The 13,174-nt window shown below is 38.3% G+C and overlaps 1 protein-coding gene across 2 annotated transcripts in view; it reads right to left on the bottom strand.

Moving 5' to 3' along the window:
* Positions 1-564: 564 nt before the first annotated feature.
* The window catches only part of Cd2ap (CD2 associated protein), a 69,909-nt gene continuing 57,299 nt past the window's right edge, over positions 565-13,174 (bottom strand). Inside the window, exons 15-18 of one of the 2 annotated variants that reach the window (XM_055612179.1) lie at positions 13,007-13,108; positions 10,255-10,430; positions 5,539-5,602; positions 565-3,807 (exon numbers count right to left, since the gene is read on the bottom strand). In XM_055612179.1, the coding sequence (XP_055468154.1) occupies positions 3,766-3,807; positions 5,539-5,602; positions 10,255-10,430; positions 13,007-13,108 (384 nt within the window). In that variant the 3' untranslated portion in view covers positions 565-3,765. The remainder of the gene's footprint in view (positions 3,808-5,538; positions 5,603-10,254; positions 10,431-13,006; positions 13,109-13,174) is intronic. The other variant, XM_055612188.1, reaches the window with a different exon arrangement.

Here is a 13,174-nt window from a genome sequence, read left to right on the forward strand (position 1 = left end):
AAGTCCAGTCAATCAAGGGTATACAAGGAAACCAAAAAAGAATGGCCCACGTTTTAATGTGTAGTATGCAGCTGCTGGAACTGTTTTGGGAAGGACTTGGAAGTGTGGCCTTGTTGGAAAAAGTGTGTCACCATGGTACAGCTCTCTCAACCTATCAGGGACATGAGTCAGCTATTCTGTGCCATGGACTCTACTCTCTGAAATCAGGGGTCAAATGCTTCCTCCACTTGTAAGTGCCTTGATCATGTTTAGTCATGTTTAACAACTGAGGAGTTAACTAAGATAAACAATAACCAATAAAGACTGACACAAACAGCAACATAATTCTTTATTATTTTTTTTTTCTTTTTGAGGGAAAGCATGTTTTCATTTCCTTTAACAGCACCTGTAAAAAAATTCATATACTATTCTGAGATTCCTCATATATAGTTATATATATATATATATATGAAATATGTGGATTTTGGAATGTTAGATTGTCAAGACATCAACTACATCACATACTAGGTAACAGAAGGCAAGATAAGATATACAAGGCTAGAATTCTGTAACTAAAAGTATTCATAGCAGCAACTTTTGAAAGATGATTTTATTAAAGTCATTGCACTTGGTCATTTTATTGCTACAGCACAAGGCCATTCAATTGTAACACTTCTCAGTTCTGATTGTAAAGATTGTCTCATTCTGCTCATACATTTCAAGTTTAAATGCAAGCATAAAACATTCATCAGAAAATCTACAGAGCACTTGGAACATTTTTCTTGTCTGTGATCACAGTAAGGAGTGTAAGAAGTCCTCTGTTAAGACCAGCCCATTCTCTTTTGTCTCTTCAGTCTTTTCTGTGAAGTCCTGTACGTTATATAGTTAACAGCTTTATAAGAAGTAAGCTTAGCAGTCATAAACACACCAAAATAACATTGGAATTCCATTAGAATCTTAGTAGTACTGTGCTTCAATGAACAGAAAATCTGAACTATAATTCACTAGTAATTTGGCAATGACAGATTCAATTCTATCTTTTATACTCATACGTGTCAGGGGTTTACTCTAAGTTATTATATATCATTTTGTGACATTAACTTTAGGAATAGCAAACATTCCATATCAAGGGCAAATACTGGCAAATTACTATCTTAAAGGAATCATTTTCCCCCTTTAAGTTCAAGCTTGCTTGTTTTGTTGTTGTTGTTGTTGTTTTTGTTTTTTCTGAACTATTTTGTTACGGGCAGAAAAACAGGCACATGGAAAGAAGACAGTATGACCTCTCTATTCTGACCGAGAAGAAAAAGGCATGGCCTGCAGTCCTCACTGCCACTCTAGCTGTATGGACTAGTGAAAATACCCCCACCTCCAGGAAGACTGTTTCCTTTCTTGTACTCAGGGTCCCCTATGCAGCACAGGCTGGCCTCAAACTCAAGATTTCCCTTCGTCTCCAAGTTACAGGCAGACTCTCACTATACGTGGCTCAAATAAACCTTTTAATAGCGTATTAAAACATGTGTTGCTGGGGCCAAGATCACCAATCAGATCAATGATACATAGTAAAAAGGCACCACATGAAAATTTAGTATTCAATTAGGGGTTGTGCTTCTACTTTTCTTACTCATGTTTATATCACATAAATTCATTTTCCTGTTATATGCTTTTCTATTAGAATTCTTTCCCTATTTGTTATATTTTAATTAGCATCTATTGGTTACGTATGTAACCAGAAAGCATAATTAGTCACTCACCTACTGTTGAATATTTGTTACTTTTTTATTAAAAAAAAAAAAAAAACCTGAAATGGGAAAAGAACACAGCTTGAACTGTGAGAACTTTCCCTCCCAGCAGGGTGAGTAGACATAAATCTTCCAGTGGGGAAGGTAGAAGATTTCTAGAGTGGGGTGCTTTACCATCATCTGAGGACCATCATTAAGAGCTGATACATTAACAAGAAGCAAATAATTCTTCTGAGTAATCACGTAAGATAAAAATAAAATGGAACAATTGTGATCACCAACAATCCCTCATGAGACGAGCTCACACTTGAAATGGTTAAAACAGGTAGGCACAGTGGATATGCCTATCATCCTTGTACTCAGGAGGCCGAGGGTGGGGGACCAGAAGTTTAAAACCATTTTTGCTACATAACAATGTCAATTCCAGCCTGGGATATAGGAAACCCTGTGTCAAAAACCAAAACAGAAAAGCTAAAATGCACACTTAATGTACAATCAGCTTGACCCAAAAGTTAATCAAGTGTAATTTTGTGTTGGCAATTCTATTATTTCCTGCTTCAATTCTCTCTTACTTGAAACAGCACAAGAAATCACACTTAAAAACATTTTTCTATTTTAAGATTAAAATGAAAAGAATTGGTTTTGTTAAGAAGCATGACAACTTACAATCTGATATTCATTTACCAGAGTAAAGCTTAAAACCTAACTTTTTTTTTAAAATCAAATACAAAACATTTCGCATTTTAAAATTAACCTCTGTGTTTTTAGACATGTTGCACGACAGATACAATTTTTAAATGTTCACCTGGTCTGTAGCCATACCACCTTAAATGTGGTTGATCCTATCTAAAATGTTCAACTGTTGAATGTGAAGCTGAAGAAATGACTAAGCATCCATTGTGAAATGATCTTCAATGTGGTCAACTGTACTGGATTTACATAACCTATAATATTACTACTTGTGAGATACTATCACTCTTTTAACATTTTACATAAGTAACAGCCCAAAATATCTTTGGAGTTAGTCTGTTCTATTAGATAAATTACATCTGTAAAACCTGAGTGTTTACACAATAGTTTTCCAAATATGGAACCTCATTCTGAATTTTGAAAAGATCTGGGTTTACAAGATAATGACATGATAATATTTTCGACTGTAGAATGAGCATAAGAGTACAGCATTAAGGCTGGTGTTTACATATTTCACATGTGCTGCAGTGTCTAGGCACGAACAAGAGTTAGCATGACATTTTTAGATTCCTTATGAATTTAGAACAAAGCTCCTATTTTTCCCAAGCTTAATCCAGTATGTTTTAACTAAATTCCTTTAATAATCCTATAGTGTGAGCATTAGAGAACACTCAAGAAGTTTGATTTATTTATTTCATTAATGATTACTTATTCATGGGTGAGGATCCTGGTAACTAGGAACTCCTATTTTATCACCCAATATACAAACAGCACTGCAGACAAACAGGCACAACAGTGTAATCCTGGGTAAGAAGCTAAAAGTAAATGTATGTGTGTGTTGTATGTGTGTTGTGTGTGTGTTTGTGTGGTGCTGAATGTGTGTGTGTTTGTGTGGTGTAGTGTATGTACGTATACAAGTTCATGCCCTATGTATTACTGGAAAGCAGTGACTCTAGTTACTATAAAGCTAACCCGTCCATCTCAAATAGTTTATCTTACAGCTTATTTGTAAAGATATTACGATATTTATAGTATAGAACTCTTTAAAAATAATACATGTCTGAATAAAAAAACTATTGTGAACTTCTTTCCTTTTTATACAGATTCAGTAGTATGTTCAGGCAAACAATAGAAATGTTTGCAATCCCAGCAGAGTAAGAAATAAGGCCTCATTATTTTTTCATATTGGCAAACAAAATATATATAAAAAAAAGTCACCCCCCCCAACTTTGTGATAGATGTCACAGTTCACATCCTCTTATTTCTTCTCACAACACCACATCTGTTGTCTTTAACAAGTCAGTTAAGTTCATAGTGTTGTAACTCCAGTGCTAAGAACACTAGGTCCACCACCTCAAGAAGACATAACAGCTTTCTTCAGCTTTGCTATTTCCACCTAAAAACAAAACATAAATTGGGCAATATAAGATAACTTTAGTAAGGTTTAAGTCAGCCCATCTGTACCACGTGAACACACTTCCCAGCGTTTGAATTAGAATTTCAACATCAAAATCTAATTCCCCAGAGTGCAAAACTAATACTGTTGAATAAGAGTGTTAATACAAAATACAATGCAAGTTCCTAAGTGGCAAGAAATAAGGAAAAAAAAATGTAGTTCTTTTGAGCTAGAATACTGCTAAGTGACACAAGCATTTGAAATAAGTACGGGAAAAAAAAAAAAATCAAGACACACACACATTACACCCCACACACGAAAATACAATGAATAGAAAAATCTTGTGAAAGAAAAAGGAAAGAGAAAGTAGAAAGAATGCAGGGCCACTGACCCAAAAACCTTTCAGAAGGTGGTAATGGCACATTGTGGCATGCTGCAGAAGCTGAAGAAAAGACCGAGCTCTTCCCCCAGCAAGCATAAGCTAAAAAGCAGGAGGCTGAGGCTGATGTGGTAGCAGATGTTCGCAAGCCCAGTACTACTCCGGAAGCCAAGGCAGGAATATTGCAATGGGTTTAGTGCTACACTCTGCCACAAAGTAAGACCTGTCTCAAGAAATCAAACAGGAAAAAGGACTGATTTCAAGGTAAACAAAACAGAAAATATAGGATATTTTTAGGGGATAGAGTGAAAGCCACCCCCTAAAAAGTGTACCCCAAATAAAAAATGAAAAAAACTATAGCACATCAAACTGGATGGGCAGCTGGATGATGAAGAAGGCTTTGTCTTAAATAAGGGTACAGGAGAATTGAGTACTTTCATACAAAGAAACAAAGGTGCCAAAAGGAGACCTGTCAGCTATCAGGCAAGCTATGGTAACAAAGTACCCTCAAGACAACCTACACTGATCACATAGAGCTACAGTAGAAGGACACTCACAGGTTTACACAGAAAAGCATGGTCACAGCCAGCTGCCTCCCACTGCTACACCGTCATTCTAAACCTTGTTTCACCTTTACAGTGGGAGCAATATTCCTCACAGCTCCTTGCACTTTCCAGCAATAGCTAAGCCTCCTTGATGAGGAGCTTAGAAGCAGTCCCTGTATGTCAGGAAGTTTAGAGAGCACATTTTCTGAGTCTCAGACAAGACAACGAAGGTATGTAATAAAACAAGGTAGTGGGGAAGGAAGAGAAGGCTCTGAAAAGGCAGAACACAACTAAAGAGAAAAACAAGAAGTTAAAGAACTAAGTGCAACACCCAGGGAACAAAGCTAATGTAACCTCTACAGTGACAAATGGAAGTGAATGTCACAACCTGCTTGCCCATCAAGTCGAAGGAGAAAATAAGAAGAGAAACAACGGCTCAAAGAACTGAAGACAAGAGCAGCATTCATTGTCAGACCCCTTTAGACACCTGGTTCTTCACACACTGTCCCGAGTTAGTACTCAGAACAATCACGGAGCTGAGACAACAGCTCTGGGCCTGAACCCTTCCTTAGCACACACAAGGCCCCATCCCCATGTGTGATTCTCAAACTAGCAAGCAAAAAAAAAACCTCTTTTTAAAAACTGCATGAATAAACAATGCTAGTGTCAACATGAAACTTAAGAACTTGCTACTAGGAGGTGGCTCAGTGTTCACCTGAGGTAGGAAAGTCTGAATGGTAGCAGAACCAACAGAGTTGAGAAAGAAAGAAACAAAACTTTACATTTTCTAAACTGGAAATACATTACCTCTAGATTACTTCGCATGGCCTTCTCTTCTTCTAATTCTTTGCGTAGCTTTTCCAGTTCTTTCCTAAAGACAAAGTATTATCGTTCAGTTTTACCGTTAAACAGCCTATTTCACTGATGTCAACTGGAGTTTTAACTTACACATGCACAAGTGCACAAGTGCACACGCACGCGCACACGCGCGCACACACGCGCACACACACACACACACACACACACACACACACACACACAGAGCACACAAAGAAAAAGTTCCTAAGAACAATGACCATGTTCATAAAAAAGTTTCAAATTCTTTAGTTTGAGTAGTCCAATATAGGATTTGAAAAATCTCTTCCAGATAATCTGCGTTTGGTTCCTAGCACTGACATGAGGTGGCTGACAACCACTCATAACTTAAGTTCCAGCATATCTGACATCCTCCTCTGGACTTTGTAGGCATTATACTCACATACACATAAACACACACAAATAGACATAATAATAAAAATGTCTGGGAACAGGGACTGCCTCTGACATGAACTGATTGGCCTGCTCTCTGATCACCTCCCCCTGAGGGGGGAGCAGCCTTACCAGGCCACAGAGGAAGACAATGTGGCCACTCCTGAGGAGACCTAATAGACTAGGATCAGAAGGAAGGAAAAAAAGACCTCCCCATCAGTGGACTTGGGGTGGGCATGCGTGGAGAAGGGGGAAGGAGAGAGGGGAGGAGGGAGAGAACTGCAGGGGTATACAAAGTGAATAAAGTGTAATTAATAAAAAAATTTTAAAAAATCATGTTCTGGACATTTGGGATGACACCCAGGTCTGTGAACACTTGGGTGTGGCCCTGACCAGCTGGAATAAAGACTTTCAATGGAAAAAATAAATAAATAATAAAATAAAATATTATATATATATATATATGTTTTTGGTATTATTTCATCCCTCCTCATATAAATAACACTAAAGACCATTCAAAAACGTCATATAGAAACTTACTGAGCGCACCCCCACACACACTATAAAAAACTAAGATAGCAGGGTGTGGTGGTACACACCTTTAATCCCAGTACTCTGGGAGGCAGAGGCAGACAGAAAGCTGTGAGTTTGACAACAGCCTGGTCTACAAGGTGAGTCTAGTTTGGTTTCCAAAACCCACACAACAGCTCACAAGCAGCTATAACTCTAGTTCTAGAAGATCTGATGCCTTCTTCTGGCCTCTCAGGGTACAGACATACACACAGCATACCTACACACTTATACACATAAGATAAAAATAAGTAAGTAAAAGAGTTAAAAGAGATTTACCCTGGAATAGAACAATCATCCTAATATACACCACAGCTAACAAATAAAAAGCCAACTACTAAAAACTGGTAATCTCATCTGGGTACGGTGGTGTACACCTATAATCCCAGTACTCAAGGAGGCACAGGCAGATAGTTCGCTGTGAGTTCTAGGCCAGCCTGCTGTACAAAGTGAATCTAAGACAGTCAAGGCTACACAGGCTACACCCTGTCTTAAAAAACTTAAAAAAATAAAATAAAATAAAAGCCTCCTTTGGAGTTGTTGGCCAATGATATCATAGCTACCTCCCCCAGCCCCCAAACATTACAGGCTATTGCTGGTGCTATTCTTATCCTCCAGAACTTAACAGTAAGACCCTAGTGTTAAAGATACCATGTATTGAGTAACCAGAACATAGAAAACTAAAGCTGTTACTGACCTGGAAGTTTTATATCTACTCTCTAGCTTTCACAGTAGTGAAAGGTACTGCACATGCTATCAAGTAGAAAAGTAACCCCGTATGAATTCTGTGAGCTACAATAACCATGCTACTGAGGCAATGGTGGCACGAGCATGGGAATAACCAACCATTTTATGATAACATTTAATCTCCTCTCAAAGAAGAAATCCATTCCCAGCTGCCATTATCAGGCCAAAAACCTTTAGCTAGACATGGCTCTTAGAACATACTACTGATGCTCTGCTAAATGTGCATATGGCTAAGCCAATTCCTAAATGACTTATTGTTACAACCATAAATCAATGCATCTGTTAGCCCTCATTAGAGAAGCTTCTACTTGCAGTTGATGGTGACAGAGATCCAAAACTGGCCATGGTATGGAGAATTAAGAAACTGTAGAATGCTGAACCCAAAGTGAGAAATCAGACTTCTTCCTCCCAAGGGTCCTTCCCAAGGATCAGGACCATTGTAAAATAGGAGACAAAAAGCACATAAGAGCCAGAGGTGGTGGCTAACTACAAGAAAACAATGTGTGGTGGTTTGATTAGAAATGGCACCCCAGAGGATGCATGCTTGGTCTACAGGGAGTGGCACTATTAGGTAGGAGATATGTCCTTGCTGGAGTAGATGTGGCTCTGTTGGAAGAAGTGTGTCACTGGGGGCAGGATTTGAGGTCTCACAGGCTCAAGTCTAGCAATTATGTGTCAGTCTCCTCCTGCTGCCTGCTGATCAAGATGTAAAACTCTCAGCAACTCCAGCACAATGTTTGCCTGTACACTACTATACTTCCTGTAATAATGACTGTAAAATAAAGGTTTTTCTACTCCTGCTCAAACGCCCAAATAATGACACAAAGACCTATTACATTTATTTATTAATAAGCTTTAAAGTACTAAGCTGGGCGAATACTCATTTATTCTAACCCATCTATGCTGGTATGGACTACTTCCCAGTCATGTGCTCCATTACCTGTCCTCTAGCCTTGCCCTGGTCATTCCTGCTCCATCTCTCTCCTCATGGTGACCTTCTCATAGCCCAGTGACTTTCTTCTTCCCTCTTCTCCTACCTGGGACACATAACAGGGATCTGAACTCCAGCCCCAACTCTCCTGCCCAGCTATTGGCTGATCCACTTCTTTATTAACCAGTCAGAGGTGATGGAGAACAATTTTTACACAACACTGAGAGAGGAGATTCTTCATAGAAATGACAATGCCCATGTCCAGTCTGCAAGCAGATCTCAGGGCACAGAAATCAGCATATTTAACTCTCCTCCAACTCACCCAGATCCACCTCCTCCCCAAACTTTGTGTCTTTTATATTATATTATATTATATTATATTATATTATATTATATTATATCATATCATATCATATCATATTTATTTATTTATTTATTTATTTTAGTTTTTAAAAAGCCATCAATCTGTGCTGCCCATGCAGTCTGAGATGTGTGGCCTTTCACTGAAGCATGCTGTACTTTTAAAGAAAACTGGCTTTCCTTCTCCAGTAGCTGTCAACAGCCAATAAATCCTTAGCTCAGGGCGAAACTTTGTCCCGACCTCCTCTTTTCCTACTGGGATTTGGTCTGACTTAATCTTGCAGAGATCTTGTGCATGCTAGCATAACTGCTGTCAGTTTCATGAAGACAAAGATGGAGCAGGAATGGCCAGGATGAGGCCTCTAGGACAGGTAATGTGGCACATGATTAGGAAATAGTCCAGACCAGCACAGACAGTTTAGAATAAATGAGTATCTACCTAGTTTGGTGCATTGAAGCTTAATAAATGTAATAGGTCTCAGTGTTATTATTTGGGAGCTAGTACGGGAGTAGAAAAACCATTATATTATCTTATATTTGTCACTGAACATGGTAAAATAATTAGATTTCAAGTTCCTCCCTGTTTCCAATTAAATACTATATTAAATTCCACAAACCAAAATATTCCAGCCAATAATCTATATTCTTTAACTCATGTTGTCACGTCTTCATTTTTCCTCTAATCTACATTTTTAAAGTCATTCTTTCTGTATATATTTTGTACCATTTCTACATAGTCATTCTTTAAGTATGTACTTTGTATTGTGGTTTTTCAGAAATTGTTTTAAATTACATCCAGGCTGTTAAATTTTACTTTTATTTTTCTTTCTTTCTTATTCTAAACAGTATAAGCAGTTTATTTAGCAAACAGAAAGTTCAACCAGAGGTCATGGAGGGAACACTGATGAGATGGGAACCTAAGCTTAATTACATTAGTTGATCTTTCATCTGTCCCAGTACCCATGGAACTTTTGCAAGGTTATGGTTAAAATATCAATATATCAAAATATCTGTAAACCAGTAAACAAAGGTTTAGTGTTGGCCTTGACATTCACGAACTGTGCGATCATGAGGTAAATAGCTTTACTTCTCTACCCTTTCTTCATTAAAAGGGTGAGGGGTCTCCAATACAGCATCTTATAAACTTCCTTTAGATGTAAAACTTTGGGAGGGGCTGGTGTGTCCTACTCTGTGCCCTATCACAACTTCCTGGGCTGTGGACATAGGTGCATTAGCGCCACACTCTGGCCTTGATCCACGACACGACACCATCAGTAAATATTTTCAGGGTCAACAGGAGGCTTCAGAGATCTCTTGAGAGTTGGGACTCATTCATTTTGTAACCATCTAGTGTAAGCCTAGCAGAAACAGACATCAAAGTCCTCCAAGAGTCAAGTACGAGGATTTAGATCACACCCGAAATATCAATGCAGTTTGCTCAGTATTTTCAAGGCTAATCGGCGTATGTGCCTGGCCAACTCCTGCCTAAGCATAAGAACTTCTAGAACTGAGCCACTGTAGCAAGTGTTCCCATCAACGTCTTTGCTGAAAGTGTTGTAATACAAATGTCTTTGGAGACATACGCACATGTATACTTAGGAGATGAGGGCTTCAGGTACAAAACCTAAAAGAAGTCTTTGTACATGTTACAAAGAAGAGTTACTTACCCATGATCCTTTTTCAGTGCATCTACAATACACAATAATTCAATAATCTGGGCTCTGAGTTCATCCAGGGAATTTTTTTTCCCATCATCTGCTTCTGCTTTAGCTTTGAGTTCTAATGGAGTTACAAAAGCAGCTGTATTTACTTTAGAAGCACTTGAAGGTGTTGAAAGAGATGGCTGAAAAACAAAAAATTTTCCCTTTACATTTGCATCTAATACTAAATTCAGAAGATTATGTTTTTTTTTTTTTTTTCTGGATTTTATTTTTTTAACACAGATCCACTAGTCCAGGCTGGCTTACAACTCTAGATCGTCATCTATTAAACTTCTAATCTTCCTGTCTCCTACCATGCAAGTATTTAGATTACAGTTTATGTAATACTGAGGATTAAACCTAGGACTTTGTGTAAACTAGGGAATCACCCTACTAACTGAGCAACATTCCCGGGTCACAATACTTTTACAGCAAGTATTATTACCAGCAATTATTCCAGTACATATTAAGCATTCCCAATCTGAAAAATCCCCTACCTTAAAAATTCTACACCAGACTTTGTAATGAGTTCCAAACTGCAGGCATGCTTAAATGTGGGTAAAGAATTATAAGAAACAATTGCCTTCTTTTTTTTTTTTTTATATTTACTCCACACATATATTTTATTGTTGTAGAATCTCCCCCCCCCCAACTTTTCTATTTGTTTGTTTAGTTATTTTATGTATATGAGTGCTCCATCTGCATGTACACCTGCACGCCAGAAGAAGGCATCAGATCTCATTACAGATGGTTGTGAGCCACCATGTGTTTGCTGGAATTGAACTCAGGACCTCTGGAAGAGCAGACAGTGCTCTTAACTGCTGAACCATCTCCCCAGCCCCAACAATTGCCTTTTATGTTTAGTCTTGAGTACCAGCCCTAAAATATATATTATTTATATATATGCAAATTCTGAAATTCTGACTTCAAGCCTTTTAGAAAACGGATAGTGAACTTAGGCTTCAAGAAAATAAGCGCTACTACACGGAGTGTGGGACTGCGTCCAGCCTAAAATCTGAGTTCCAACCAGAACTTCCTATCAGCGCATTATTCAACCCCCATTTAGAGAGGCTTTTGAGCAGTAGACGGTACGTAACTTACAATGTGCGGAATAAGAGACTTTGCAGTACTCAACCCTAAATGGGATGTCTATGTCATACCCCTTCCCTCACAGTACAGTGATCTAAGCAGAAAAGGAGGCAGAAAGATGTTAAGAACCAGCAGTGCTGGGTGTGTTCAACGAAAGAGTGTTTTCCAGACACATCAGGGCATATGCACATATGAATTCAGAGACACAGCACGCACGGGACCTACACAAGTTCAAGACATACAACATCCAGTTCAGGCAAGGGGACGTGAACACACAGTCCCATCACTGGCAAAGAAGTTACATGCAAATAACAGCTGCTAGGAGAAGGAAAAAGCAGTTTCCTTCAATGGAGTGAAGCCAGGTATGTAACAGTGAGGCCCCACACTCAGATGTAGTTGGCCAGCACAAACTGGACTCCTTGTTTTCTTATGAGTTGGTTTTTGTCAAGAGAGAGAAAATGTGAAGTTGAGTGGGAAGGGTGTGTGTGTGTGTGTGGAGAGTTGGGGGAGGAGAAAGAATATGATCAAAATATGAAATTCTCAAAGAATAAAAACATTTAAAAAAGGATAAATGATAAAACTCAGAAATTCCAAAAGTAGTTTGGTATTTATTGCTGTGGGAAAAAAAAATCAATACAACAAATCTGTAATCACTTTAAATTTTTAAAGGAAAGAAAATGCCCACTGGCTTATCTAATGGATAGTTTGTCTAGTGAGACACCTAAAACTGTATTAACACTGAGATGCTATTTTAATCTTTATTGTTACAAATATCCAAAGCCTCACTTATAAGGAATTATTAAGAATTTAGTTATGTCCATAGACTACCTGAGGATTTCAGCCGTTTTAGAAATTTCATAAGAGACTGCTGACAATACAGAGAATCAGATTAAATATATTTGATAAATTCAAGAAGTGGCCAAATATTCTGGTATGAAAACAAGGAATGAAATGAAAACTTTAATTTGTAACAAAACTGTCTTCAATAGAAACCACGACTTTAGAAAAGAGCCATCACCATGTAGTCGACAGGAACATCCGTTCAGCCACTAATCCCACACACACTGAATGGTCACGAGAGTGCCGAGAACCAAGCGAAACAATGAGTGAACAAACCATGGTTCCCAATCCGCTAGCCCTCAGAAATGGTTAGGCTGAGGTTCTTTTATGAGCGTTGACCATGGTCACAGATGCCTTGGGGGTGGAGGCAAGAGGATGAACACGGGCTGTCTGAGAAAGCCTGGTCAACATATGAAGGTACAGAGAAGTCAGGGCCACGCAGACAGACCCGCTCTCTAAACAAATAGGCACCATACCCCAAATTCTTTTATTTGAACTAATTCCCAAGTGTATGTTTAGTAAGAAAATAAAATGATGCACAGACCTGTGCCTTGGGACTAGGAATCATATAGCACATTCTTTAAAATAAGCTAAGTGTTTCTCTTATTAAAAGAGCTGAAGACGACAGCGTGACTTACGCTTAACAATGCCATTTTCAGAAAGAATTTATTTCTTGGCAGAAAATTGAAAAAAAAATAATTTTTCTAAAAGGACATCTTAAATTTTCATGACTATGATGGCCATAATCCATCTTAAAAGCTAAACAAATCTTAGGCCATAATGGAGTTACCTTTGAAGAGTAGCTTGTATCTTTTTTTAACTCTGACGCTTTCAGGTTGCCACTATCTTCTTCTTTTGGTGGCTTCAAGGTTTTTTCTGGGCTTTGAGTTGGCTAAAGAGCGAAAAAGAAAGGAAGGAAGGAAGGAAGGAAGGAAGGAAGGAAGGAAGGAAGGAAGGA

Source organism: Psammomys obesus, unplaced genomic scaffold, assembly GCF_907164565.1.
Source record: "Psammomys obesus unplaced genomic scaffold, mPsaObe1.curated_primary_1811, whole genome shotgun sequence".
Taxonomy (NCBI): Eukaryota; Metazoa; Chordata; class Mammalia; order Rodentia; family Muridae; genus Psammomys; species Psammomys obesus.